This window comes from Strix aluco, chromosome 3, assembly GCF_031877795.1.
Source record: "Strix aluco isolate bStrAlu1 chromosome 3, bStrAlu1.hap1, whole genome shotgun sequence".
Classification (NCBI taxonomy): Eukaryota; Metazoa; Chordata; class Aves; order Strigiformes; family Strigidae; genus Strix; species Strix aluco.
The window spans coordinates 92,332,198-92,355,407 of NC_133933.1; the positions used below are offsets into that span (position 1 = coordinate 92,332,198).

At 42.6% G+C, this 23,210-nt stretch overlaps 2 protein-coding genes and 1 long non-coding RNA gene across 4 annotated transcripts; 1 reads left to right on the forward strand and 2 right to left on the reverse strand.

Annotated features, from left to right (window-relative positions):
- Nucleotides 1-5,275: 5,275 nt before the first annotated feature.
- C3H6orf163 (chromosome 3 C6orf163 homolog) lies at nt 5,276-13,286 on the reverse strand. Its single transcript, XM_074820771.1, is given in 8 exon segments — nt 5,276-5,628; nt 5,630-5,780; nt 5,783-5,845; nt 7,188-7,318; nt 7,320-7,393; nt 9,607-9,714; nt 10,270-10,364; nt 12,466-13,286. Coding segments are annotated over 8 exon segments (972 nt in total). The 5' UTR covers nt 12,614-13,286; the 3' UTR covers nt 5,276-5,426.
- Nucleotides 13,287-15,468: 2,182 nt separating this feature from the next.
- On the reverse strand, nt 15,469-18,391 carry SMIM8 (small integral membrane protein 8). Of its 2 annotated transcripts, none has more exons than XM_074819607.1 (3): nt 18,277-18,391; nt 17,079-17,220; nt 15,469-16,107 (listed from the first exon to the last, which is right to left on the reverse strand). In XM_074819607.1, the coding sequence occupies exons 2-3, from the start codon at nt 17,196-17,198 to the stop codon at nt 15,949-15,951; spliced, it is 279 nt and encodes a 92-aa protein (XP_074675708.1). In that variant the 5' UTR covers nt 17,199-17,220; nt 18,277-18,391; the 3' UTR covers nt 15,469-15,948. The 2 variants fall into 2 exon arrangements, with proteins under 2 accessions (XP_074675708.1, XP_074675709.1); XM_074819608.1 differs by lacking the exon at nt 18,277-18,391 and adding an exon at nt 18,120-18,189.
- Nucleotides 18,380-22,767, forward strand: LOC141921258 (uncharacterized). Its single transcript, XR_012622604.1, has 2 exons — nt 18,380-18,644; nt 20,715-22,767. It is a non-coding gene; the product is annotated as an uncharacterized LOC141921258 (long non-coding RNA).
- Nucleotides 22,768-23,210: the final 443 nt, after the last annotated feature.

Genomic DNA, 23,210 nt, shown 5'->3' on the forward strand with positions numbered 1-23,210 from the left:
GTTGACCCAGAAATAAGCATTTCTTGCAGACAGACAGATTTAGTATTTTAAAGGGAATGTCACAGAAGGGCTTTAGGTACTCACCAGAATAGCTAAGTGTCTCAGCATCAGATTCCTACCAATATAATAAAACTATAAGATTCAAGGTGAAGTTCAAGGCTGAAGGTCCAGGTCACTGACTTTTCAATCCACATTGAAAATCAGAACTGGGTATAAATCAGGATTATAAACCTTATACTAAAGAGGGACTATCAGAAAAATATCAAAGATGGTTAACACCTTAGATATACAGTCAAAGTAGCTCAGATGCTAGCCTCAGAATTAAACTGATCTTTTCCAAAATCTAATACTTGCAGTACTTGGCAGACAAGGAAAAAAAACCCCTCAACAATCAGGAACCATTGTGGGATGCCATAGGCAGCACAGGGAAGGGACTGCAGCTTTTGTGGCTAACAGCAGTAGTACCCAGAGCCCTGCAACTAATCTGGCATCAGCAGTATAAGTTCCCGAGAAGCCACAGAATGAAGTGGAGCTCAACTTTGGCCAGCAATATTCCATTTATAGTGTAGCTTAAGTTTTCAAATAAACAAACTGAAAGTGCCTGTGCCTTTTGGAAAGGAAGAATGTAATTTTATGAGAAAAATAATGGAAAAATATGGTGCTCAGACACCTTGATGGGTAGGATTTTTCACTAGTCACTCAAGTTTTAGGACCAGCATAACACAGGACTGCAGCTGTATATTGGACAAGTCCAAGCATGCAAAAGAAAGGCAAGATCCAGTAATAAGAATGAGACAGCCATACTCTTAGAAGAAGTCAAAACAAAGCGCTAGAGACTGTTTTAATAAGAACAAGACAAACTGTTGATGATCAGCTAGAAGAAGAGCTAAGATTTAGGCAGGCCATGTCACAGTTGGCGTACAGCAGTTTTATTTATCCTTCTACTTCGAGTTAGTTTACTAGCTGTTGTTAGTCAAGTTGTTTTCCTAACTCTTGGTTTGCTCACTGGCCCAAAGAAAGCTAAGGTGACATGTTAAGTGCTAGTCCCAGTAAACTGCAATGGAGGAGGCACAGGTTTCCTCACTCCACAGGATTTTTCTATCATTGTTATTGACCCAGTCTTCCTTCTAGGATTTGTCTTTCCCTCTGGTCACTGCTGACATGTTTCCAGGCAGAACCCTGTCTGGATATCCCCAAAACACCCATGTAGTGTACCTACTGGCTAATACTAATGCCAGTTGTTCCAGCATCTGCATCTCCCACTGCTCATTTGATGCATTTTGTGATTACTCACTCATTTTCCTTTACTCAATCTGTATTTTAACTAGCAGCAAACGTAACGCTGAACTGTTGTTAATTAAGCCCAGCAAAGGAAATCACTTCAGTAACTTAAATCACAATTACTCAGTTTATATTTGTGTGGGTACACTACATCCGTGCACAGACAGAGTGTATGCGTTCTGCAGTCTGTTGCCCGTGAGGCGCTGCGGTTCCTTAATTGCCTCACACGCACAGGCAGTGTGCGCTCACACTCCAAATGCTACCAGCATCATTAGCTTCTTTCACACTTCATTTCTCCATGCCAGGCATTCAGAGGTTTCACAGTCTGCATATCCTCCTTTTAAGACATCACAGATCTCTTCTGCAGACCTTTGAGGGACTAACGAGCAAGATGTCTCTAGTTTATTAATTACCTGCTTATCAGCCGTACTCCACAGCTCCCTACTAGTTCAGCTGTTCAGCTACAGTAATTGGACAACCCATTTTCCAGTATTTTATAGCATTGCCTTAGACAGAAAGTTTCACTGTTCCTGAGACTATGGTACTTTCTGGCAATTTTAGACATCTCCTGAATGACTAATAGAGAAATTCTGCTTTCTGTGTTATTTCTTGCAGCATCACAGCTTCCCATTCTAAGTTTTGTCTCATGCACTCCACCGTCAATATGTGCCATCACCAGCACCTTAGAGTCCAGATGTTATCTGAAAGCTTCTTTATTTGCATCATTCAGACAAACAGTCAGAAAGCATGTATTCACACTCTGATTCAGAGCACAAGTAAAGTGGGTAGTGTTACTTTTCATGCTGTAATCCTTCTCAAACAGGAACAAAATCAAGCCAACAAACATACGCTGTCTCTGCTTCATGCAATGAAAGGTTTGCTTGTATGTCTGAACTCCTGATTTTTATTAGCTACCAGTAGCTCATGTACTCACAGATTTTGTTAGTTAAGTATCTGACATGCAGAAACTTACAGAATATGAAAAACAGCCTTTTTCTTTCAGCTTGCCAGTCAACCATAATTAATATTGTGCAGTGTGTACAACTCGAAGGGAAAAAAATCTTAAATCGGGCTTAGTTAGATACTTTACTTTTTAAATATTTCCTTGAAGTACCAAACAGTGTCCATGGCAAATGGATCTCCAGATCCCATAGCGATTCTACTGCTTGCTGTCTTGTCTATCCATTTATACTGCAGAGCTATTCACTTAGGCCAAGCTGTGGCTCCTTTCACCTCTACACAGCCAAGCACACAGACTTGAGAGGACATGCTGTTTCTAACAGAGCCAACACAACTTCACCTTGATATCTGAAAGCAGTAAACCAGTCTTTCCCTTCCCAAAAGGCAATGAGAAGCAATGCCAGTGTTTGACAGACTGTTCTATGCTGTATATGCTGTGCATGCACTGATAAGTCCATCGCAGAGCGTGCCTGCAGTATATATATGTGTAGACACAGCTGACCAGACTTTGAGCCCTTGCTGCCTGTCTCCAAACATGCCCCCAAGGCATGTCAGGAGGGGCCTGGATGTGCACTCACAGGGGCCCTTAGTCTCGTCTGGATGACTGAGGTACCCAGGACCAAGGTCCACCACAGAGAACACGTTCGTCTGTAGACAGCCATGGTCTGTGTCAGTCACTGCCACTATATCCCAGATAAAAAGCGAGCTAACCCTGTAAGACAGGATGATTTCTTTTCTTCTGAAACAAATGCTAACAGTAAGGCATTGCAGAAGTATATGATGATTATATTATATCCTTCCCAGCAAAGAACAAAAAACCCTACTTATTTAACACTGTAAGAGAACTCGAACTCTTTGTTCAAGGGGAGTTGAAGTACTTCATCATCATCTTCATTTTCTGACATGCAAGAATTGTCCCTCATGTTGCCTCATGTGAAGACATATGCATGCAAATAGCACGTCTGGTAGCTGGTCCAGACTTATGACCTTACCAGCAGCCAACCCTCAGACTGCACAGCCTCTCCAGTCACTGGCTTTGACCACCTGGTCCCTCAAGTAGCCAAATCTCAGATGTTCTGGTCTCTCGAGTATCTTAGATTTATGGCCACTTCATCACTTGGCTCCCATGCCTCTTACCCTATTTGTCAGCTAGCCTGTCTTGAGATTTGATAGTGATTACACACTGACATACGTGCCCACATAATATGCACTCCAGCCTCTCCAATTGCTGGCACCCTGAGCCCACAACTGCCGTCATCTGTGGTCCAACTCCAGCTGCTGGCTGGTAGACCTCCATGCACACACATGCACACAGAGAAAGCTCTGCACTCAGGAAAAGTTAGAAATGGAGTTCAGTGAGAAAGCAGGCACAGGACATGGTGAGCTATGGCCAGCCCTTATTTACATGTAACCAGCCTCTTTCATTCCTTTATCCCTCTCTTTTCCCACTCTTTTGCTTCCCCAAACCTTGATTCCCCTTTCCCCATCATTGGTTCTTTCCCTAAACATCCCATAATAAGACTTTGTACAATCCCCCTACAATCCCAAAATGTTCTTCCTTGCATCCCATAAGGAGTCCCACACCTCCAGGCTGTATCCACCCTCAGTTTGCAAGGTGCTCCAGAAAGCTTCTCCGGTTGACTCATGGTGATGGGTCTCACCCCCAGTCCATGGGGCTGACGCCCTCCTGCGATGCCCTGGGTGGGGCTGGATTGGAGGCTCATTCCTCTGACTGGGCTGTTGGAGTTCCCCCAGCTGCCGCTGTGCCTCTGGGCTTCATGCTGTGTGCTGAAGTCAGCCCTTAATCAGCTAACCCAACAGAAAGCACTCATCAGCTTTAGGTAGTACTTTAGTTCCAGTATTTTACTCCCGCAGTTTCAAAAGACCTTTATGCTTAATGCACATGTAAATGTTTTCTTTAAAAAATAGTTTATAGAGCTTATGGAGTATTTCAGACTGCTGAAGAACTTTTAAGATGTAAACACGAGTTTTATCTTGGGCTCTGTGCAGTTTATGCATTTGATTAGACAACTGCGAACATGAAGTTTGGATTCTTTTCATCGGGAAATGAACAAGGAGCATCAGCTCCCCACAGAAAGAGTTTTCACAATTCACTGAGGTAAGGTTTAGGTCAGAAATAGAGCCAGAGCATGCCAAATATCTATTCAAAGTATTTTATATGAATTAAACTGTTCCACAAGAAACCACAACTACCTCTTAGTTTGGTAGAGTGATGGATATCTGTGAGATTATTCTGCTTTTTTGTTTTCTGGGGTTGGTTTTGAGCATGAGGAAAAGAAGGGTGCACAGATTGCTCTCAAAAATTTCCTAAACAAGAGGCCTGTGGAGAATTTCCTTCACCATATTATACTTTCTATCACCTACAATAAAGACACATTCCTCAGCTCACACTCAAGATGCTATATAGTGTTTTCAAAGGAGAAAGGTAACAAAGGAATTAGACACAAAGCTTTAGTGAATATTAAGCAAATGCTGGAGAAGTCTTATTACACAGTGAAGACAAGGCAAATTTAGGCAGGCTGAATCTCAGACCCGATCAAGTGTATTGAGGCTGTCCTAAAGCCACCCAGGCTTCAAGCACATGTGAATAGATAAATCTGAGTTCTCTTACAGGAAAACTATTTTGCATGCCTGCTGGCATACACTTTTTGCCCAAAAGCAAGCTCTCAAGCCAGCTGAATTTTCAGGTCATGTAACCACTCACTTGCAAGTACTCTATATAGACATACACAATGTTACATAGAATAACTGCCCTGTAAATCTCAGAACCCAAGCTTCAGGTTTTCAAAGCTTGTGTGTCTTACGCCACACCTGAGTATTCAGGCGCAGAGCCAACAGTCCTCACAATCCAAGCGCTGATGCTTAACTAAGCAACAGATTTTCTGATCAGACTTTCAGATTTTTTCCTTCTCAAGAAGCAAGAAGGTCCTCAAGTGCTATATGTTCCAACCTCTGCCCTAGCATTTGCAAAACAAAAATTAATGCATAATTTCTAAGCATGGCCCATCACTTCATTATTTAATATAATGGTGGGTATTTTTCTCTGTATCGTTCTAACCACACTCATATAATTCAGTGAACAGAGATTAATTTATTCTCCAGCATTTGTAGTTCTGTTTACCTGTGGCTGTGAATATCACACTTCTAATACTAGTTCTCTTATATTACTTGTCACTGTCCTCTGCTGCTTCTGGGGTATCCTTCTGCTGAAATGCTTTTCTGAATGGCAGAATAAAATCTGCTTGTCCAGGGGATAGGTTAGGAAATGTGGCATCAATATACTTTTGAAAAGCTTGTCTTGTTGCTTGTGTTTCAGTTTCCAGGCTGCCCTTCCAATCTGTCATCTTCTCCAGTTTTTGCATGAGTCTTTACCTGTTGTTCTGCTGTTTTCAGTGTAACCATCACTTTTTCCAGCTCATCAAGATATAGAGTCTCTGCTTTTTTGAGCTCTTTTTCAGTCTCAATCTGATTCTCTTTTTGTGTGATACTCAGGGCAATATTAAGGTCATGACATTTTTCTTTAATTGCTCTATATTCTTATGATACAGTTCCTCAGCTAACATATGTTCTTCTTTGAGTTGCTCTATTTAAAAAAAGAAAAAGAAAAGATTTGTAGGGAACACCTGTAGTAAAGATTATTTAAAAAACAATTTAAGTCTATTCAGGTTGTTGTAAAACCTCTCTTATTCAACTATAAATATACATGAAATCAGAACTTGATGTAGGACCTCTGAAACAAAATAGGGTAAAAGAAGGCCACTGATGACGCAGAGAAAGGCAGCTGCAGAAGATTCTATTTCTGCATGTGTTTCATCCAGTGATAATTTAATGATGCTTGCTTCCAAATGAAAGATATAAAGGATTACTATTTCACTCTTCATTCAGGTCTCTCTTTGAGCTAGCACTTAAGTACACACTGATTTTCAAATAGACTTTGAACAATTCTGTCCCCAAGTAAAAATGCTTGAAGTGAAATCTAAGGACTGATTTCTATACTACAGATTCATCTGTGATTTTGTTTAAGTGGTACTGAGAACATCTTTGTGCTAGCATGTCAGTAATAAAACATATAATTTATATTATGTAGTCAAAACATTATGGGTGCTATTCACCAGAGTGGCTCAGGGACACGTAAAGAATGGTGCATTAGGCATCCATTAAGGTTACTGAGCCAAATACTTCAATGCAGAGAAAAAAAATTTTGCCCTCTGTTATTGCTTCCTCCACTTTGCTGGAGATATATTGGCAGAACTCTGCTAACATGAGAAGTTAAAGAGACCAGCTAAATTTATGTGGAATGTGATTAATCTTTGTCAGAAAGGGCATGTTTTAATAGTGAAAATGAAGGTATTAAATAATGGATCAAAACTTCAGTGTGACTCTTCAGAAAAAAAAAAAATCTTGCAAAGGAACATACCTGAACTGATCTTTTCATTGTGATAGTGTTATTTTGTTGTTCGTGCTGTCAAAAAATGAAGTGTATTCCACTCTTAAGGGAGAGGGGTGTGTTATTATTTTGACTTCCAAGCTGTTTAATTCACAAAGCTTTATCTATATGGGTAGAATCTCCTGTACCCTGCAGATCTCCATATGAACACATCTTTTTCAGTTTTACGTAGATGTCATGAATGGTACAGTAGGTCCCTGGGATCTTTATTTCTGGTAACTCTAAATCAGCCATAAAAAGCAAAACTTTTGGATCCTTGGTTGGCTTTGTGATACTTGCTTTTAGGAATAAAATACGTATGGGGCATCAGCAAGAGAGAGCGAACCTGTAACTCTTGCTGGTCCTTAACATTTCCAAAACCATTTTTTTCTGAAGGGTGCATTGATCTTTTCCTAGAAGACCCGCATCTGAGCAACGCTGATGCAATTCTGGTTATTTTCTTTAGCACAGCATGTTTGCCAGCCAAGTCAGCAGAAACTCTAAGAGCACCTGTGCTGCCTGGCTGCTTCCTTCAGGGCTGCCTTCCTCTCCTGTTTCCTGGCTTAAGCCACCGCTTGCATCTTCTCCTGGGCACACTCCGTGAGGACGCACTGAAGTCTGTGAGCTATGCACTGCTTCAGCCTCTCTCTTCTGCTCATCCTCCATGTACTGCTGCATCTTTGCCTTTACCTTCCTCACCTCTTCCTTAAGCAAAGCTAAAAGTAGACGTAATTAGTGACAACAGCTTATTGCTCAGTTGTCTTTAAACAATCCCCAGCAAAGCCCAGCAGAACAGACTTCAGGAAAATATTATGGGGCAATTACAGTGACTTACTGTAGCACAATTCCACATCATCCATGTTTTCTACGTAAGGCACAAAAGGTTTCCTGATGTATTTTCTTCACAAGCTCACATGGCCGGTGGAATGTTTTAGAGTGAGATGGAAAAGAAGCCTGATCCTTGGTATCCTTGTCAGCAAGATATTGCTTGGGCTGATACATAAAGGTATGACAACACTAATCTTAGCTGATCTGGATGGACATACACACATTTGGAATCTCAGACAACTTGGTATATACCACTATACCTCTGTTGTCATTACAGTCAGTGCCAAACCTGACCATCCAGTAAAGCTATCCAACCCACTTAACTCGGTTCCCAGTGATCTACGCTGCATTGCCACCATTCGTAGTTCTTTCCAAGACCCCTGACAAGTGCATTCTCTGCAGAAGTCACAAAACACTATTGGGAAAGCTCTGGCTGCTTAGATCTCGGTGGGTTTCCTAATACAGGATGAGCAGAGTTACATGAGGTCTACTGTAAATCTCTTGCATAATGTACAAGCTTTGTATTCTGTGTATTTTTGTGGAGACTGGTTGTTTGTCTGCTGCTGGCAAATGGAGTAATAAGACCTGCCTACAAGAAGCCTAACTAAAACCATCTGACCATTAGTGGTTGTGGAACAGCCACATCAGCACTGCTGCAAGAAGCCATTCCCGAGGTTATCAGTTGAAAGCAGTTGTCTTTGACGTATCCTACACGTAAAAACCCACTTCAATCACTCATTCGGTGATATGTTTTGTTGGCTGCCACTATCTGTTTGCTTAGACAGATGCTGAGTACATTTTCTGCCACCACCTCTTCAAGCTAACTGCTCACTAGCAGTTAGCTCACTGCTAACACACCTCTTAAGATGAACTGCAAGAAACACAAACCACCAAATTTAAAATATCTTGCAATTACCGTAGTTATATCTGCCTCTTCTTTTGTTTCAGCTGTAGAATTCTGTATCTGCTCCCTAGTCCTTAGTCACTGGAGCCAATGTTACCAGGACAAATGGTACATGTTCAAATCCTGAGCACTCAGTTCTATGAAGATATATAATAGGCTTATGGCAAGTAATTGAATGGTTAAACACGAGAAACAGAGCTTCTGCCAACTATTGTTGGCAGATGCTATGACAGCAAAAGACAGAGCTCCCTTGGAAAACAGATCCATAAAATGGAATGAACTCTGCCGGAAACTTAAGACCACTGTAAACCTCCCTGCTTTTCCTCTTGAGATGCCAAGCACATTGCTTTGACTGCCTGCAGTATAAACAGATAGCTATTTAGAAACTTGTATAAAATAAAATTCCAAAGCAAAACAAGCCAGCAATTCTCTGTGCGCCCTTCATCCGCCGGTGGGAGGCTGCAAGACTAAAGATGACAGGTGTTAGACGGACTGTGTAATGCCTGACTGAGGAGTACTTGGTAAAAGTAATGGTAAAAAATGGTAAAAAGCCCTGTGAAGCAGTGCGGAAAGCAGGAGGGCTCTGATCCAAAAGGCAGATATCTCTGAGTCTTTTCTCAGATATCCAAACAGCCATGTAAAGCATGTGCTAAGCATATATAGAAATTCAAAGCTACAGTTGCTGTGCTTCATTTAGGAATATACATACGCTGGCAGTTTTCCTTCTCCTCCACCCCACTTAGGATCCAGGTTTAGTAAATCAGCTTTCTTGCTTTGATGGACACAAAATTTCAGGACAGATACAAAATTAAGCCTATATTTAACTGCCCTTAAGAAATGCACCTAATCAGATTCAGTGGCTGGCTGAATCAAGGCCTGATGAGGAATTTTCAAAGACCAAAAACTTCTTCAATAAAAAAAAAAATTGAAATGTGCTGAAAGTGAATTAAAAATTCAGCCAGCTCAAGCTCACATCTCATCTAGCACAAAGACAAAGCCAGTCATCTTTCAGGCCAAGTACTTCTCCTGGCACCAGAGTTCAAACCTCAGATGAATGAAGGTCCTGGTTATGGTAAGCATGAAAAAACCCCATTTTTTTTAACCTAGAATGACATTCTTGGCTGTCAGACACATGGTTCTGTCACACTGGCTATTTCCACAGTAATGAAAGCAAACCTGTTCATACCCTTAATTTCTTTCCAAGTTTTTGTTTAAGGTCTTATACAAATGCACGGTGGTTAGCGGCTGCCTCTTTGAGAGCTTTATCCACTGCATCTTGCTTCCGCATTTCAGTCTTTAAAACAAGTTATTATTTAAGTATAGCTGCTGACATTATATTAACAATCCATTAAGATGATGTGGAGGTTACATAATCGATAGTTCTGTATTTTCTATTTAAGAATCAGAGCAAGTTACATTTAAAACCAGATGGCAACATACATTTTGGCCCATTTGGCAATTTTATTGCAGTGATTCCTGTTAAAATGTGGCCACAACACAGCATTGAGCCACCACAGTTGTAACAGTATACATATATATACACATATATAAAGGACTGTTTCAGAATTTTATATAGCACTATGGGGAACAGCATTAACAACCAATAACTTCTGTGTGCTTTAGGGGCCATTTTTAGACCAGATGTAAAATTTGTTATTAAAGTATGCTTTGTTGTGATCAAAAACTGGAGAAATATGTGCACACAGAAATCTGTGAACAAAAGAGGACCTGAAATTAATGATAGCTCTATAGCAGTGACCTCAAAGTTCTTTATTAGCTGTCTTTATGCTATAGCAATTAGTCCAAAGAATATTCATCATTTAAATGACAGGAGTATAATTTAATTTACCTGAGACCAAAGTTCAGCTTTTATTTTTTCAGTGTGCTCTTGTATCTCTGCCTCCTTCTTTTCATGTGGTTCTTGTTGAATGTCTGCTCCAATCTCTGCACAATCAACACGAGCAGATCATGCACAGCAAACAACCAGAGTGCAGAAACCTGTGCCTCTCCCCTCCCCTGACCCCTTTGCTTGGCTCCGCAGCTGAATTAAAAATCAAAAGGCTAAAAAGCACACACCCTCATTTCACATACAGGAAAACACAGTTGTTACTGCTGGTGCAGTTCCATATATGTAATAGGAAGGTGCTGAACCCAACTCTCACCTTCTAGGTAAGGCTGCACAACGGGAGAGCATCACAGGTGCCCCTCCTGACTCCTTGTCCTAGCGGCCATCCACACAGCGCAAGCAATAGGTCACTCCTCAGCTTTCTTGGGAATGATTAACCTGTTTCTGTCTGTGAATGAACCTCACGATTGCTCAGGGGACAGCTGTGCTCCCTTTAGATACTACAGGTGAGATGGTGACCTCTTTGCCTCCCTGTGCCCTCAGAGTCCTCCAAGGCTTTCAGTGAGGTCTCTTGCCCTGAGATGCCCTCAGATTCCTTCATGCCACTCTTGGGACACACAATAAATATTCTCAGGGGGATATGGCAGAATTTTTCAGGTGTTTGGAACAGAGCAATCCCTCTGTCTCTAGGGCTGCTGTGTCTGTCCATGGCCCAAGCAGCCCCAATGCTGCAGGAGCATAGCTAACCCCTTCTAAAAGGGGGAGAGAAGCAGCGTGGAGGTGAGCCACACTGCTTCACAGGTCCTAGGCCAGGGAGCCTTTAGCAACATGGATGGGGTCTAAGTAAGATGTCAACATCACCATCTCCTCCTGGGGACATGCTGTGAAAGCAAACAGGTAGCCCTGACAACTCATTTGAAAGGCTGGTCTTCAGCACCAAGGATTGCCCAGAAGAGAAGCTACTGCAGAGGGAGGTGGATAAAGATGCCTTTCTGCAACCCAAAACTCCCCCCACAAAAGTGGGATTTCAGATCCTTCCCCTCTGCCTTTCCTACTCAGTGCAAGCCTGGGTGGGTATTGCTTTGGATCCCATTCTCTGTGCTTGACAGGGCCTAGAGCCTGTGCTTGACAGGAATAGAGCCACAGGAGATCTAGCTTTCACACAGCCACTGGAGGATTAAGTCTCCCTCTTTCAGTCCAGCCTTCTTTCCCACTCCACATGGGTGGGCAGAGTCCTCTCATGGAGCTAACATGAAGTACATGGAAAACAGCAGCAGGATGGGACAAAGGGGTCAACTGATTTAAATCAGCAAAACAGAAGTCCAACAGTGCATAAATCTTAGCAACAAGCATGTTATGCTCTGACTACATAGTTCCCTCAGTCCATTATATTAAGCAGTAAAGAGAAAATAATTTAAAAAGAAACTCTCTGGCCTTCTGATCAGTGTTTTACATTGTGTGTGTCGATGTAGGGCTGAAACCTCCTGTTCTGAGACATGCACAGCACTCACCCTGCTGCCGGGGCCCTCAGTACAGATAATCTCTTGATATTGTTTAAAACAGAAACCAAGCATGCTCCTCTTTACGACGCACATTAATTAAAATGCACAACACGATTTCTACAAAACTTTACACTGCTGATCAGAAACCTCTGTGACAATTAGGCATAGCATATATTGCTCACTCAAACATATGAATGCTACCATACGCTTTCCTTCATTGTTGAGGTTGATGGTGGTATGCCAGAAAAAAAAAAAAAAAATCAAAGCCCAAGAGGCTCTCCAGAGCCCCAGTCTAAGGTCAGCAGCCAGAATCAGGTGTAAGAAGGTAGGATTCAGGATAAAACATTGCAGCTGTGTCCTGTTGAAGGATGAGGGGATGATCTCTGCAAATGTTAAGTCAAGCATAGTTCTTCCCAAACTACTGGAGCCTTAGAAAACATTTGCTAACGGTCTTGCAGCTAATTCTCTTTTGCACTTCATTATGCCCAAGCCTCAATGCCTTCATGCGCCACAGGACGGCTGACCCTGCCCCCCCCCTCTGAATATACCCAGTTTATTAATATTCAGAAGGTAAGTGCAGTTCTTTCTTACCAAGATGTGAATGGCTTCATGACTGTCAAGAACAGATGGATACAACAGCTCTTGGAGTTTTCCTAAATCTCAGATTGTGAGGAAAGCATTTCAGAAGCAAATTTACCCAGTATATTACAATGAGTGCAACACTGTGTTCTGAAAGGCTTATACTCCAGAATCCGACCAAAAGTAGTGCTGGAAGGTGGTGGTGGCATTATTTTTGAACATACAGCGCAACAAACAAAGGAGTCCAGATCAGGATTTCTAATCATTGTGGTATTCTAGTATTTTTCTGTAATAGAGTTACTAAAATGTCAGAACACTATTCTTGATAGATCTCTTGCTTGCAGGCAAAGCACTTCTTGTTGCTACAGAAAACATGCAAGCCGGTGAAGAGAGAAAAATCATTGACCGTTACTTTTTACCAAGTTAACCGAAACATTTGCCTTCAGATTAGGATTCACACATGCTGACAACTCGGTAACAGGCTGCAGGCAGATGACGAGGGAGGGTTGCATGAAGTGACCCCTTCCAGCCTTAATCCAGCTCCCTGCGAAGCAACTGTTACTGGGCAGGGCTGGTTTTGCTCACAAAGAACTAACTTTCCTGGTAATAGTTTAGCAGCCACAGCGGGCTTTGGCTTTTCAATGCATTTTTTTGTTGTTGAATGTCAACATTGAAACCATGTAGTCTACGGAGATTTTAGGAACAGTACAATAGCTACCGTTTCAGATATCTGAATCTCAGCATTTTGTTGCTGTTCTTGGTGAAGATGTGAAAGCCAGCACAGACAATGAAGAATTGGCAAAAACCTGAAAGAGCCTTTGCCCGGGAAATCATTTTGACTCACAGTTGCTGTCAAGCCAGCTGCCATCCATTGTAGATAATTATTACTACTTTGAAGATTAAACTGATAAAAGCAGAACAAAACAAATTGTATTGGTGCTGTTTGCTTACCCTCCAAACGCATAAGGGAAACTGCTTTCAGAGTTGAGTGAACAAATTTTGTTACTGATGTAGTTTTGTCTGGTGGTGTTTTTTTTTTCCCTTTAATCCCTATACACACAAAGTTTTTATGATATAAATCAGGTACTTAAAATAGCAAATGCCAGTATCGATACTGTAACACCCATTAGTTTACTACATTCTTCTCTGTATTTGCACTGCTTTATCTCCTGTTTATATATCATTTTTGTAGCATTAAAAGTTACCTGTACAACAGCTGCCACAAAAAAAAAATGGAGAAGCTCCTTAATAATAAGAACAACACTAAATACTCTGCTTTCAACCAGGGCAGTTCTAAATTAACCTGGTTAACAGGACTCGACTCCAGTCAACAGATAAGAGGCCCCATCTCACACAGCTTTTCTCTGAAGTGCCACTGCCATGCACATCGCCCAGATCCTGCCCGGGTCAGTCCCACACCTTTATCTTTAACCATTCCCCCCACCCCCACTTCATTTCCCCCCAGTAACATCCAGATCCATATTCACTTCACAAAACATAATCCAAAATTTTGAGAACACCATTCCTGCATTATTCTCAAATATGTGAAAATAAGAGACTGGGCTTTCTCACTTCGAATCACCTGCAGGTATAAGGATCAAAGTGCGTATTTTAAAAGCCTCCAGAAAAATAAGTTAAAATGCTTACTGTAGCACTGATTTTGGAAAAAATCAGTTAAATTCATGCAAACATATAAGATTCATGCATGAACTGAAGAGAGCTAAAATCCTGTGTGATCCTTTTTAAAGAACAGACTAGTTTCTAAAGATCCATCACATCCTATCAAACAAAACATATTCTACAGGATATACACAGCATGTGATAGCTCTGAATATTTCATCAATTCACCTGGAAATTCCTTCACCAATCAAAAGGCAAGTAGTTTCCTCACCTGCAAGTTTTCAGATTTGCCCAGGTTCTTGCTGTTGTGAGGCAGCTAGGCTCAGAGGGGAATATGCCTTTAAAGGCTGTAAAAATGTTATTTTTTTTATAGCTTTATTGCAGGTAGAGCTCACTTCCCTTCTCAGGCATGAGGTAGCCAAACCAAGGCCCAGCTGAATTTGGGATACAGGTAACTATAAAACACACACAGGATGAAAATCATAGGTTCAAGGCAAAGGATTCAGAGGGAAATGCAGAGACATCCCATACAGCAACTGCTGTCCCTCAAGGCAGTGGGTCACATTTTTTATCTTCAGTAGCAAAATCCTTCAATTACAAAACCCAAAGCAATTCCCAGAGTGGCAAAGCAGATGTCTCTGCATGTTGCTGCTTCTTTGGCCTGACAGAAGCCACCTTGGGCAGGAGAGGGTTAACAAAGAGGTCTCTCAGCTTCTTGGGAGCCCTTGATGGGCCTGTAAATATGAGGAGCCGCAGGGAAAAATGCAACCAGAGCGTTAATGAGGGTCTGTAGTGGAAAAAGGGCACGGCCTGATGTGTGCTCTCCCACCACACGTTCTGCAGTCTGGTTAACAGGATACCGTCTAGGAAATATCACACAGAAGCAGCTGGAGGAGCTCACAGAAGGCCTCAGTGCTGGAAAAGGAAAGCACCCACCTGTACAGCTTGCTCAAGGTGAAGGCTCACAGGGGAGCACCTCCTGCGCTAAAAAAACCGCCCGCCCTCCAGCCGCACTCACAGCGGCAGCAGCCAGCTACTGCCGAGGGGCCGCCTCCAACCCACACGTGGGGCTCTTCGACAAGACTAGGCTTGTGCAGGTGGATACGTTCTTTTCTCTGTCTGTAAGAACCTGTAGATTTTAGACTTTCCATTCCTTATTTTGAGTTCACTAATCTGTAATAAATTAATGTCATATAATGTACTTTGCAATATAAATTTAATTTTTGAATGCAGCTTAAATAAACTAGTCCTGCTGACCAGTCAAGAACACTACACAACCTCTGGCTAACCTGGAGTTATACATATCGACTGGCAAGCTGATACTGGCATGTTCACTGATCTGCTATATGATGCCAAACAGGAAAGGTAATGGCTGGGGTTCTCCTGCCCTCCTCTTGGAAGAAGCACTCATGTGTCACTTTTTCTCCTCTATCTAGCTACAGATTTTTTTTTTCCATTTATAAGGAAGAGTGTATGAGCATCCAAAGATTATTCTGGCCAGTGTTTTACAAATTCCTTTATTCCATGACTGCTTTATCAGATCTTTCTTGCCTTAAAGTTATTTTACTTGCACCACTGTTAATTATCAACTTTCAAGAGATCAACTTTTTCTTTGCACACACAATACATTATACCTTCTGTTTAAAAAATAAGACAAACGTATGTTTTTACTTAATCAAAGCAAAGAGAGAAGTGAGCTGAACTATCATGTGAATTTCTAAGGCATTTACCAGTGCTGACTGCACCTCTAAGTTAATTGCCTATCTTCTGACATACTGTGGAGATCGCAGACAGCAATTCTTAAAATTCGTATGTATCTTAATTGCAATTTATTCGTACAGGCACAGCATTTTATAAAGCAACTTATATTGGATTGAATAGTAAGAGAGACATTTATCCATTATTTCAATGGACAGAGGAAAAAATAGTAGTTGCCTTGAAAAGTTCTGTGACTGATTTGCTGATTTCCTTCCTTACGTTCTCAGTCCCACTTGGAAGTTTTCCTCCTCATATACCTGGACCCCTCACTGTCGATTGCTTCATAGAGTTCCTTTTTATTCTCTACTGTGGCATGCAAATAACCAAGGTAGGCCACACAGAGGGTAATTGCTATGAGTCCAAATGCCATCACAGGTTTGTTCTGACAAGAAAAAAAAAATTAGTATGTGTTTTTAGTCAAAACATTTTTCATTCAACACAAACATTACATTCTTCTATCTCAGCTTAGAAAGTGAACAGTAAATTATTGTGCAAAAAACTGTATCTGCAAAAATCATCACTGCCTTCTTGCAGACTGATCCAAATGACTTTGATAAGCAGCAAGAAGGGAGACTCGATTTTCTGATAGCAAAAGGAATCCCTTTCAAAAAGAAGACTCTTTGCAGAGACAGAACACTGCACTGCCTAGTGCTCTGCCCTTTGCTGGTCACAAATGCTGCTTGAGCATGAATGAACAGGCCAAAACCAACTGTTAAAGGGAGCTACTACAAACTTCTAACAGAATTCATCTGGATATACTACTGGGACAATGGACTCTGCTCCTGCCAAGCAACCTTCATTATATTCCTCTAAAACGTATCATGTATTATCATCACAAAATCTAATATTGGCTTTTATTATATGACCGAAATTTCACCCAGTCTTGCTGGATTCTGCAAGTGTAAATAAAACCTAAGTATCATCAACTTAATTATTAAAGCAAGAAAAAGAAAAATCAAAAATATTGAAAAGCTGCCAAAAATCCCTTCCTTTCATATCAAAAAGCTTGCATTTTATGATTTGTTCCCTTTTAAATATTAAAGAGGACTCCTATTACTTAACCTGTCAAATTACATGGGTAATATGCCTGTAAAGAGTTTTTCTGAAAGTGACTTGGCTAGGTACTAAAGAATCAGACAATGTAACAGTGAAATAAACCCTGGAATAAACCATGTAATGTTCTGGGCTCCTAATAATCAGAGCGGAAAAAAAGTAAAAATATTTTTAGTTACATTACTGAGTGGTTTGCATAACAAGAGTTGGTTATATAATGCACACAGAATTGCGATGATTATTTTAAAGCAACCGTGTCTCTCCAAGCATATTTAGTTTCTCTCAGAATGAGCCTCTTACAGGTTTAATGAAAAGCTCTGGGTTCACAGCTCGGAAGAGCATAGTTGTCTGAACACTCCTCAGTCCTGGTTTTCTCTCTTTGGGTGTTTCATTTTCATTTGGAGGTTTGATGGAAGACATTTGAATTATTGTTGAATACTTCCTAAAAACAGAATGAAAAATAGACATCATTTTTCTAAAAAACTGAAAGAACTACATTCACTGAATATGAGTTCACACTCAGCTTGTCTTCTTACAGCATGGATTTTTGTGTATATGATTGCTATTGGTGTTAGCTAATATTCCCAGCTTAAGCACACTGATTTCCAATCTTGTCAATTTTGTGCATCTTAAAATTAACTTTTGGAGATGCACATCTCTATAAAGCAAATGCAAGACTTGATAATGGGCTTGGAGTTTTTTACTTGCCTTTGGCTAATGCTTTAGCTACCTGCAGACCGAGTAGGGGTCTTCAGACCACTGGCTAAAAAGACAATGCCAGGGAATATTTTTAATTTTTTTTTAAGCCTTACATGTGACAGGAGAGCTCATGCCCCACTGTCATGCAGTCACTCTATCCACCCATCTCAGCAGCCCTGACTCAGGTCTCACTTTTACACACAAGGGGCAGGTCACCTGCAAGATGCCACCTGAGCCAAGGTGAGCAAAACACGCCCTTGGTTAATCCCGCTTACTGAGGGGCAGAGGACACACGGTGCTAAGGACCCCTGCCCCGTAGTTTACACAAGAGGAGCACAGACAAGGACCCAGGGACAGGAATCACCAACTCGACCCAGCAATGGCCCCGGGCCTCCTCCCGCAGGCCCTAGGCACGGCGGGGAGGTCAGGGCAGCATGGAGGCCGGGTGACGGCGACCACACCGGCACAAGGCACGGCCGAGCACAGGGCGGCAGGGTGGCACACCGCCAGGCCATCCGTCAGGCATAACCGCCCAGCCTGGCTCCCCGGTACCGACCCCCGAGCAGCACAAGCGGCGAGGGCAAGGGCAGAAACCTCCCCCCGGGCGGTGAGGGGGTTCCTAACGCCGCTACCGCCGCTAACCCGGGGACGAAGGGGGTCGTTTCCCAGAGAAGCAGCCCGGCGGGGAGGTAACGCGCAGGGCCAAAGCGCCGCCATGCTCCAACGGCGCCTAAGGAGGCGGCGGGTGACGGTGAACGCCCCGCGCGCCCCTGGCGCCCCCTCCCCCGCCGCTACTCACCCCGCGCCGCGATCGGGGCCTCACCGCTGGGGGCGGGGGGGAACGATACAGGCCTGCGCCTGCGCCTTTGCGCCCCCTCCTGGGCGGAGGCCGGCGGCGCGGGCGGGAGCGCGCCCGGGCCCCGCCCCGCTTGTCTGAGGGGCCGGAGGCTGACGGGGACGGGGCTGCGGGAGCGCGTCTTTCTGGGTCGGGGTTGTGGTCACCCTCCCCCGGCACAGCTCCGAATAACAAGCGGGAGGTGGGGGAAGAAGCTGGCTCGGTCGGAAGACGAGCGCGTCACCGCCGGGCCGCTCCTCAGCGCCCGGGCAGGCCCCGGCCGCCTCGCGGCCCCGCAGCAGGCGGGCGAGCTCCTGTAAACTCCCCGCGAGGTGTGCGCGATTCGTTCAGTGGGTGTAAATCTTGGTACTTTGGCTGACAGCAATTATATTTTAAATGTTGGAAATGGAAAAAGAAGCGGTGAGATTCCCTCATCTGTTGATCCCGAGGGCCGGGGTCGGGAAGCGGTGTTTCATGCGAGATGCGTCTCTGGAAATGCAGTTGTTTGAGCAGAAAAATACGCTGCGATTTAAGCATCCAATTTCTGGTGTTTAGATCTGAACTCAAGATTCCGGGCGTTTGGAAACTCCTGGTTATGTAAATGCTCCTTTGCATTGTTTTGTTTTCTATTATTTGTAAACAGTGAAGTTAATAAAATGACCCGGAGTCCAGAGGAAACAAAGCCCATGGGATCGTATCTGCCTGCTCTGTCTCTACTGACTTCGATGTCATTCGGCAGTTTCAGCTGTGTTAGAAAGAAGGGGAGAAATTTAAAATTTTGGGAAAACCAATACCTGGAGGGTAGGGAGAGACCCAGTTTAGTGCTCCCCGAGATAACAGGCGGGGCAGAACTGAGACGTGACGAATAATATCACAGAGATTTAGCTGCAGCCAGCTGGTGGATTAGTACATCCGTGGACTCAAACCACCAGCTCACACTTCTCCATATCTGGAGGGGGTGTGAGGACTGTGGTGGAGCGTCTGGTTACTGCAACTGTGGAGGCAGAGGGGGACAAACATAAATGTAGAGGTATCCAGGCTCTCAGAACCACTTGCTCCATGTTTTCTTTTACAGTAAACAAACTGAATTTTTCTGCTTTTTGTAAAGATGGCAGAGTAATAGGATATTGCAGGTAAACTTGTCCTTTCTAAATCCGGATGGAGTATCTAAAGAAAATTTTTTTTTTTTTTTTTTTTTTTTGCTTTGTGTAAATATCATGAGGTGAGAAAAATAGTAGGGAAATAAGTTTTGGTGTCAAGAGAGGATTGAGTGGTATATCTGGGTTTGTGTCAACATTTAATTCACAACATACCATCTGCTAATCTGGTAGCTATTGTTTTGGCAGCATGTGCCACACAGCTGATTTTGTTTGGAAACCATTGAGTAGAAAGTCAGGTCTGAATGAAGATTGCTGCTCTCGTTTGTTTTCATGTTTGTGTAATTGAAAGAAGACCATACAAGGTTTTTGCATGAGCCTTGGTTTTGGGGAAGGTACCTTCGTTTTCTTGAGGGAAGGGGGAGTTTTTACACACCTGTAGGAGACATTCTGCATTCAGGGCCCAAGTAATTGACACATTGTATATGGGAATGCAAAACATTTATATCACCACACTGAGAAGTGCACTGGCTTATCAGCATGTGCACCTCTTCCCAGCAGTTACTGTCATTAACTGACCCCATCCACACAGATAAAACTTCTGACCCAAAGTCAGCCAGGGTCATAACAATATTTTCCAGGTCATGGTATGATAGATTTATGCCAGAATACATTTGCTTGATAATGGTGGCAAAGATTGTTAGACAGCTGCTAGCTCTCTAGCAGTTCCCATCTGTCTTATAAAGGACAGGTAAGTCTCAGATATCATTGATGAGGGAAGAAGTCATACACAGGACAAAGAACACCATCAGCTGGAAAGAAAATAATTCTCCATGTGAAGAGTTGTGGGATAAGATGTTATGTGTAGAAGGAGAAGCAGAGAGGGACGTAGAAATGGGATTGGGGGGTTGGGTTATGATGTGAATGCTGTTACTGAGTGTATGTTGAGCAGGAGCCCACTAACCAGATTAACTCTGCATGAAGAAAATCTTAGACTGCTTACTGTTTCTCATTTTGCTTTATGACTGTGGGAAAGTGTCTTATTTTGTCTTTAATGTGAATATTATGTTGCTATCATCTGACCCAACAGGATGTTGAAATGCTCAATCCGTCAAGGCTTATAAAGTTGTCTGCCATCTTTTTATAGAAGAGACTCTAGAAAGGGTAGAATTGTAAACATCTGTGGTATTTCTGAGTCACCCATCCACTTGATATCTGAGTATCTATCCTGAAAAGTAACCATGCAAAAAACCTTCCTTTTCCAAACCTGAGCCTGTTACTGACATATATTTTTCTTTTAAATAGATTCCTTTGGGATTCCTCATTCAGTATTGTGCTGTGTGCTGTGGCCATTCAGAACTTAATAGAAGTTTCTGCTTTTCTTGAGACTCGCATCCCCTTATCATTTGAGCTGCAGAAGAGCCCCTGTAGGGAACAGAGCAAATCTGATGCTGTGTCCTGCAGACGTCGTTGGCATGCGATAGCCAGACTAATGCAGCCCAGGGAGCAGCTGCCTGCCTCCACATCTTTGCTGATTCACCTCACAGCTCCTGTTTATTTCAAGTACTGCACAAGAATGGAGCTTCACATTGTCTTCAAAATAAAGATAGCGTGCCTTGGGCTACCGATAAGCTTATCCCTACTTTAGAAACACAGTTACAGAGCTGTTGTGGACAGAAAAAATTCTTTTTGCATCAACACTGGGACTTCAGCACTGGTATGACTTGTAGTGAGAGAGGCAACTTCCATCACGCGTTTGTTAGCATTTTCATACATGAATGTGTAGTGTTTACTTTCATTCCTGTTTTGCCTGATTTTTACAATGTTTTATACATTGTGAGTTTCAGAGTGTTTTAATTAGAGTTGACACTTGGGATTTCTTTTGTCCTGAACAAGTCTGGGGGAGAAGGGAAAGCAAACATTAGGAATTACAAGTACTTCCTCCACCTTACTCACAGCTAATGGTGAGGGGAACCATTGTTGCACTGCGGCATGTGAAACAGTATTGCCATAGTAAGGACATAAATGCAGAAGAAGAAACAAACAGATCTCCAGCTAGACCGAGGTGGCACTGAGAGCTTTCTGCGTGCTTGTGCTCAGCTCACGTCAGTCTCAAGAGCTCTTATGCTGTTTTTCAGCTGCTATTGCTTGTTTGTATTGTTCCCACTGAAAGAAAACAAGAGTTTTCAGACAGCAGCATGCAGCAGTTGGGACCCTACCACTGACAATCCAAACGAGTTTTAAGGCAATATGCATTTTAAAAACAAAAATCTCCTAGAGTGAATCTTCTGTGTTTCATAACATTATGTGCATGTCTTCTATAACACTTGTTAGCCAGCTGTGTCTGAGAGACAGAAAAAAACAAATCACCCAGCCAGGCTTTCCAGCAAAGATTAAAGTGATTGTTATTCTTCAAATACTAATCAGGCTTATAAATCTTTTTAACTGAATTCAATATGGAAGGGAGAAGGCACTCTGTTTGGTTCTACTTTCATTAATGAGTGGGCAAATTGTTTCCGACTGGGAACACAATAATATCAAAAGCCAAAGCATCCTCTCTGGAAAGAAAAAGCTAGTTTCTACTTAAAAGGAAGAGCAGAGAAACATGTGCAGCGCTGAATTTGCTCACTACAACAATACACAGCCAGATATCTTAGAGTGGGGTTTAAAGACAAACTTGACCTACTTTAAGACTACATCTCTAAAAAGGAGGGTGCAAGGGGAGACCTCTTTTCACTTGTGGTTACTGTGGCCTTCCTTGCATGAGGACTCAGAATTGCTCAGCCTTGGAGTATGCCGATATTACTCCCTGGTCCAGCTGAAAACTAACATTGCCAGAAAAGAAAAAAGAAGAATAAAGTTTGTATTTCAATTGGATGGGTGAGACAGTCTGATGTAAGCAGGGTAATGCAGTTGGAAGTGGGGGCACAGACCAGGACTAACCTCTGTCTGCAACACCAGGGTTCCCAGTCAGCTTAAACTGTGATAAATTAAAATCCTTCAGCTAGTGCCCTCTCTGATCTAGGCACTGTTCAGATCTTGGGCATGGAACACAGCTCCTAGGTAGACTCCGTTGGGTAGAAATTTCACAGGTTTAACAGAGTGAAGTCTGTAGTAAAGGACTCTGACACTCTGTAATCTGCAGCTCTTCAGATTTTCTGCACCTTACACTTGTCTTTTAATATCTAAATACCACCATGTAACAAAATACAGTAGAGAGTGGCCGTGTCTGACGTTCATATGCTAGATACAATGGGGATATAACTGGGGGGGGTCATAAAGATGCTTAAACAGCTTTGACATTTAAGTGATGGGATTGTAACCATGCAGTTCCAATTAATAAAAAATGGGCTGTTGGGGCTTTTTTCTTTTCTATCTCTATATGACAGTTACAATTGCTCAGATACCTTTGATACCATAATAAAGTTTAGATCTAAAGTTATATTTTAGCTTTCTCAGTACTACAGGTAATCACAATATTCCTACGGTGATTTTTGGCCTTTGATTTACTGATGTGAACTGAACCTTATTCAGCCGGCCGTGGCTTTTGTCAGGCATTCAGCAGCAGTACCCGGAGGAAGGCACTCGCCTGGCAAGTAGGTCCCTCCAGCAGGCAGCTGGGAGGCTCTGCGTTACCTGCAGGCCAGCTCCAAGCTCTGGCACCTTCAGTCACTTGCTGCAGGCATCAGCTTCTCTGGGGACAGTACCAAGGTCTTGATTCAGGCACATGTGTTAGGCTATGTGATACTCTCCTCTCCGTAAAACTACTGAACATTCACATATAATTCCCAAATAAAAGCC